The following is a 6,413-nucleotide window of genomic DNA, read 5'->3' as shown; positions in this document are numbered from 1 at the left end:
CGGGTGCAAGGTAGGTACGGCTCGGAGCAGTGGTGGGGGCAGGGCAGCCACGGCCCGGCTCCCAGCGGGGCAGGGAAGGCGGGCTGGGGATCCTAGGGTTTCTCTGGCAGAAGGAAAAGCAGCCTACATAAAACAGCCTCCCTCTCCAGCGTTAGGAGTGGCCACCTCTTTTGTTTTTCTTAAGTACCCAGCAATTTGTCCCCCTAGCAACACCTATGGGGAAAATTCCTTTAAGAGGAAAAAAAAAATCAGGACAACTCCTAAAACCCCAACAAGCACTATAGATTTTTGTAACATTGAGCTAACAGTTAAGCAGTTCTTTTGTGTCACTTCAAAAGCTGCTTAAAATGTGGGTGCTGTTGTTTTTCCTCACCCATCTTTAAAATGCTAAGGCACACTTAGTCATATTACAGAAATTTCTCATGTGGCTCAAAAGGTCAAGCTGTATCACATCTTATGTACTTGGAAGCTCTCTAAACTATGTGCCCTTTTTTAGAAGTGTCATTGCATTGGGTGTACAAGCAAAGAAAAAATTGTGAGTCTTTGTCCAATGGAAATTGCTCTATGCAAGTCCAGTTGCTGTACCTCCTTAGAAAACCAACTTCTTATGCTTACAGGCCTGTGCAGTAATCTCACAAGCTGTATAAAATCTAATACTGTTTCCTGAAGTCATTGCTGAAGACATGAATTACTCCAATGTGTAATTGGTATCATTTTTTCATGTAAATTAGTTGTTTTATAGCTATCCAAAAATTGTCTTGTTTCTAGTTATTAAGCAAATGAAAATTGGCACTTAGGTTTAACACTTGGCATCTACAACTGAAAATTCATAAAGTTTTTTAGATCTTCCGCATTTTTCTATCTCTACCTGTTGAGCATTTCTTTGGTTATAAAGTGAGCAGTCTGCTGGTCTCGTGTTCCGATTTGATATGCTTTTAACCTGCTTGCATATTATGTATTTTCCAAACTGGAAATTAGGTCAGTGACTCATGGAACTTTCTCCTTTCTAGTCTTTTTTTAACTGAATCGCAAATTTACAGCATATTATAGCACTTCTGATAGGTGTGACCATGTATTCTAACCTGATTTTCTAATGTTACTGGCACTTAAAATAAGTCAGTATTTAAGTGGCTGAAATTTCTACTTCTGAAAATAGGTGTGGGCTCTTTGGTAACAAGATAAAGCACGGGGAAAAAAGGTATTTTACAGCAGATTCTTATTGTATCATGAAGTTCCCTTTCACAACATATTTAGAATTATTTAACTGTGTGCTCTTGTATGCATGTTAGTTCTGAGTAAAAAAACAGAAATTTCCTGAAAAGCATGGCCTGAAAATGTTAGGGAAAAAAATCAAACATCTTTATTTCAATACCAGGAAATTAATATGAACTTATAAGTGAATACCTGTATTTAATGCTGATCAAGTATTTCCCAAAATGGAAGTCACACTTAGGTAAAATGTTCATATCATTGAGAGAATAACTGTCAGCACAGAAATGGAAAAGGATATGCACAAATAGAGTACTGCATGGCAATGTAATATTAATAACATTAGTTACTTTAAATAACTGCAGATGGAAGGCATAGTTTGAGCAAATATCTACAGGTAACTGTGTAGTCTGTAGTTTGGCTGATGTTCCTAGGCTATGATCTGGGAGAGAGATCATTACAAAAGGTACAGGTCCATGGGTTGCAAATTCTCTAGGCTTGTATCAGGTGTTGTTTACTTAGGCCCTAGAAAAATGATGCTGTATAAACATTTCTGAACAGAACTGTTAAATGACAGCTTAATACTAATAGGCATTCTTTTTCCAATTCCCTCCTACCACCCTCCTTCAGTGTACTGGAATATATTAAAGGATTACAGAAATGAAGCAAACTAACTTGCTTAATCTAGTGTCTCTTTTATTTAGTTTTATTGTCCATATGCTCCTTACTTTGTGATCCTAATCCAGATGATCCTTTAGTACCAGATATTGCACAGATCTACAAGTCAGACAAGGAAAAGTGAGTATAACATAAATAATTGTGTGTGTTGTACTTGCAGATGGCTATCTGCTATGCACCTTCTATATTAGCTTTAGCAATACTCTTTTCCTAGATTTCTACAGGATTAGCCTTTTAAATATTGAGAATGGTGATGGCAACTAGAAAACTGTAGGCACACACAACTGTTGGTAACTAATTTTTTGTACTTAGTTACATAAAACCTTTGCACTTTTGTGTAACGTCTTAGATTTATTGCATGAAAAATCATTTTCCCAAATATGAGTTATTTGTCACTACTGCAGTCCTCTGGATTTTTGATCTTCTGTTGAACTGACTGAGTTGTTTGATACCTATTTTTTAGTATTGAGCCACTGAAGACTTCTTGCAGTGTATGCAGGGGCCTGTGGCTCATCCCATGTCACAAATTCAGGAAGATTTGAGTATTGCTTTTACCTTGAGCAGTAGACAGCAAAGGAGTGATGTAGAAGTTACACAGAAGTCTGTGGTCTAGTATTTCTCTGCTTAGACTGAGAATTATTAAAATGGCCTTTTCCTGACAGTTCAGTGTCTGGTATAGTCAAATCATGTAACTTCTCAAGTGCTTGAACTCTGTAGCTCATTCTGCAAAGTAGATAGTGTTCAAGTTGAGGATGTTGAGCATCAGCTTCTCCCCATTTGTGGCTCAACTTTTTTCTACCCACCTACTTATTAGTGATTTCAGCTGTTGTGCCTCCTGTTTGTGAAGGAAGTGAATGAGGGATGGTTTTCTATCTCCAAACCTCAAAATTTTATCTTTGCTAGGGAAAGTAAGAAAATGTGTAGTCTTGACTATAGCTTTATCTTCTTATGATGATCACCTATTAAATTTTTTTGTTTCGTCTTGGATTTAGGAAATGAAAGATATGGCTGGTTACCCCTGAGCATTTATCTATGGGTATTTTATTAAGTAAAGATGTAAAGACTCATATGGTAGCATATTCTTAAGAAGAAAACCAATTAGTACATGAGTTGCTATACTGATCTTAAGAAAAATGTTTAAAAACTTGTCAGCATTTCTCTCTGGATGACTCAGAAGAAAGTGAATCCAGTCTGAAGAGTGGAATGTAGCAAATATAAGGACCAGAGGGGAAGTTATCAACTCTCTAAGGACATTTACCTTTGGGATTATGGAATTATAAGATAATCAGCTTCATACGAGAAGGAAAAGACCCAAGACTTAAAACCTAGTAAAAAATGCTTTTTGGAAAATTTTCTTTTCGAGTTCTGAAATGCAGCTGGCAGTGCAGAATGGAGAATAAAATCCCAGTTAATTTTACTGAATTTTATGGAACTAAAGTGTGTAAACTTTGTTAGACTCATAATAGCATATGCCTTTAATAGTAATTGACAACAAATTCCTGTTAAGGTGCAAATAAGGGAACCAGCTGTGAAACACAAATGAAGGATGCACAATGCTACACAATTTAATGCAAACCTATGAAGTTGGGTTTGAGCCTGAATAGCTGATAGGTGACCTTAGAAACTGAATGTGTAGTGGGTATATACTTCTTGGCTTTTAGACTATTTTAATGTTCTTTGACTCAATGCTCAGAGGTGAAAAGCTCAATAACACCTATATTAAGTAAATACGTGGCCATTGTCAATGTATCACTAACAGCTCTTCACTGTAATGCCTTCTTTCTGCACGTACAGATACAACAGACATGCAAGAGAATGGACTCAGAAATATGCAATGTAAAGTTTTGAAGACATTTTCATATACCACAGAGTACTGTAAATTCTATTTTTTTTTCAAAATTAGAAGGAAATGGAGCACAGTTTATGGTTTCAGTGTGACACCCCTTGAATTTTTTTTCACCCATGTAAGTGTGTTTCTGGAGCAAGGGAGAGCAAACTTCCAAAAACAACCTTATGACTGTGATAAGAATATTTATCCTCTTTGTATGCTTTACAGAAGACATTTATTATAGTTTTTAAGAGTTGGACACCTGCATCTTCAGACTACAAGATCCATAATGCAGTTGTAAATCAACCAAATTATTTTTGCTGGAAAAAGAGCTGTTTTCATGTGATGAATACTGTATGTATGTCATTCAAGTATATGGTCTGTTTCATAACTGTGTTTAAGTTTCTTTTTGTTAGTTCTGTTACATAATTTGTATTTTTTTTTACTGTATAGACGATTCTATTTACAATGTAAGTCATTTAATTTTAGACTTGCTTGTGCACAGTATTGACAAGATATACCTGCTCATAGTGAAAATAATTGGAGTATTTCACCTATTAGAATATTCTGAAGACTGACTGCAGAATTCTTAAAACCTAAAATGATCTTTGCGCTCTAAATCTTTGTATGCTGATTATGGAGAAACACTTGGTTTTGATTCTGTTGCATACTCAATTTCATTGCAATGTGAACTAATTGCACTGGTATGTAGAAAGATATGTAATGTTTTGTTGCTGTTCACAACTGATTTTTGATGTGTAGGCAACATAACACCATCACAGACCTTTTACAAATCCAGATGTAGCCTTTTCCATATAAATAAAATACATTTTCTACTTTCCTTGGCTAATTTTTTAATCTTAACTCGTGCATATCCTTAAAGTACTTGTTCTAACATTCTAACAGAGAATTGCCAGTAGTGTGTATGTGTCTTGTAGACAGAATGTTCAATAAAGCCATGCATCATGTACTACTTAGGACTGGGTTGCAGTTAATTTTTATACTAGCTCTAGCCTAGTGGATTTAGTGTACTATGCCCGTTGTTGGATATAGGATTTCAATTAGGTTAATGCCATGCCACACCAATATTCATCTATGGAGGAGATAATCACAAGAGTCTGTTAAGGTTGTGTATTTGCAATATCAGAATGTTACAGTAAACTCCTCACACTTGAAAGTAACTTTTCCATTAACTTGCACTTCAGTTGCTTCAGACTATGCATGTGGAAAACCAGTATTGCTGGACAGGTGCAATCAGTTCTTAAAATATAGATTAAAAGCAGAAGAATTCTTGATTTCCTACGATCATTCTTCTTGCTTATTTGAAAATAAAAAAGGATGACAAAATGTTTTTCTTTGTATCTTGCACATGAAAGAAAAATGACTTGCAGCTGGGAAATTTGTCATCATAAAATACATTTTTAAGAGCACAAATATATTTGATTTGAGGCTTTTTTTGGTTGTTTTTTATTCGAACATACATCGAAGTGGAATTTGGGGTATGGGTGGTAAGTATGCACAGTCAGAGCTTTTATTTCTATTAGTGGAATATTAGCTTTGTGTTTGCTAATTTACTGACCTTTAGTTGGTCACATATGGGAAAATGTAATTTCTGTGCTAGTTTTATCTGTAATGTAATGATGATATTTGAAACAGCAGGTCAATTGAGAGTGGTTCTAATAACCTTAAAATATCTCTGTTCACTACATTTTGCAAGCTGAATAAATGCATTTTTTTTGTTACTGAGTGCTTCATTATACTTGAACTAGGACAATGGAGCTAGGAAGGCAAAGACATCATTTGTACTTTGTGCTCCAGTGATCATAGAAAATTGACCATCAGAATGTATTCACAGAGTTGTTTTTTTATCTTGGTAAGTAGTAATCTGTTTGTACTAGAAATTATTTAAATTTTTGGAATAGCTGTACTGAACTGTGTGATATTGGAAGTTTGACTTGGTTTCTCTTGGTTTATCAGTTTGTGCTAGGGGCGGTTTGAAAACATTTGCATTTTAACTGTTAATGTTTCTGGTCTTTGTGCCCTGCATGCAGGAATGACTGTCCACCACAATATGAAACTGGTAGGAGGATTGAAAACCAACAACCAACACCCGTGTGTAAGACATATTAAGCATATGTAAATATTAAAAAAGGAGCTTGTCTTATGATCCTGTTAGTTTAGAGGTGTGAAGCTATGTCTTTGATTCTTATGATACTCCTAGCAGTTCAGCCTTTCTGATTTTGAAATTATCGGAATGAAATGATAAATACATTGTTTTAAACTTCAGTCATGCAATGAACGGGTTGGATTTAATCTGCAGAGAGAAACATCTCTGCTACTGCACCTTCAGAGCTCCTCCGTTAACCCTTTTTATACAAATTGTGTTTCCAGGGGCGGGGCTGAAAGGTCACTTCATTCTGTGCTGTTTACTACGATGGAAAAAAAAATAAAATGTAAATCTTCCTTTTTCCCCGAGAACTGGTCGGATCTGTGGCGTCTGCTGTTTCAGACAAAGCAGCGCCCAAAAGCTTGCCATTGCGAAGAAAACAGTGAAGCCGTGGGGTTAGTTTTTGGCCACACCTCATCAACTGATTTAGTTACTTAGTGCCCAGTTAGTTTCTGATCTCTCTATTACAAGTTTCTGCCTGCATGTGCTCCCTGCGCGCGCACACAATGAACCCACCCGCCCGTGGTTCAG

At 36.1% G+C, this 6,413-nt stretch overlaps 1 protein-coding gene across 7 annotated transcripts in view; it reads left to right on the top strand.

Annotated features, from left to right (window-relative positions):
* The window catches only part of UBE2D1 (ubiquitin conjugating enzyme E2 D1), a 25,140-nt gene extending 20,448 nt beyond the window's left edge, over positions 1-4,692 (top strand). For all 7 annotated transcript variants that reach the window (XM_017733751.1, XM_017733755.1, XM_017733754.1 and 4 more), the window contains 2 exons: positions 1,914-2,007; positions 3,682-4,692. In XM_017733751.1, coding sequence (XP_017589240.1) covers positions 1,914-2,007; positions 3,682-3,727 — 140 coding nt within the window. In that variant the 3' untranslated portion in view covers positions 3,728-4,692. The remainder of the gene's footprint in view (positions 1-1,913; positions 2,008-3,681) is intronic.
* Positions 4,693-6,413: the final 1,721 nt, after the last annotated feature.

Source organism: Corvus brachyrhynchos, unplaced genomic scaffold, assembly GCF_000691975.1.
Source record: "Corvus brachyrhynchos isolate BGI_N302 unplaced genomic scaffold, ASM69197v1 scaffold334, whole genome shotgun sequence".
Taxonomy (NCBI): Eukaryota; Metazoa; Chordata; class Aves; order Passeriformes; family Corvidae; genus Corvus; species Corvus brachyrhynchos.
This window is presented reverse-complemented; position numbering and strand designations above follow the sequence as displayed.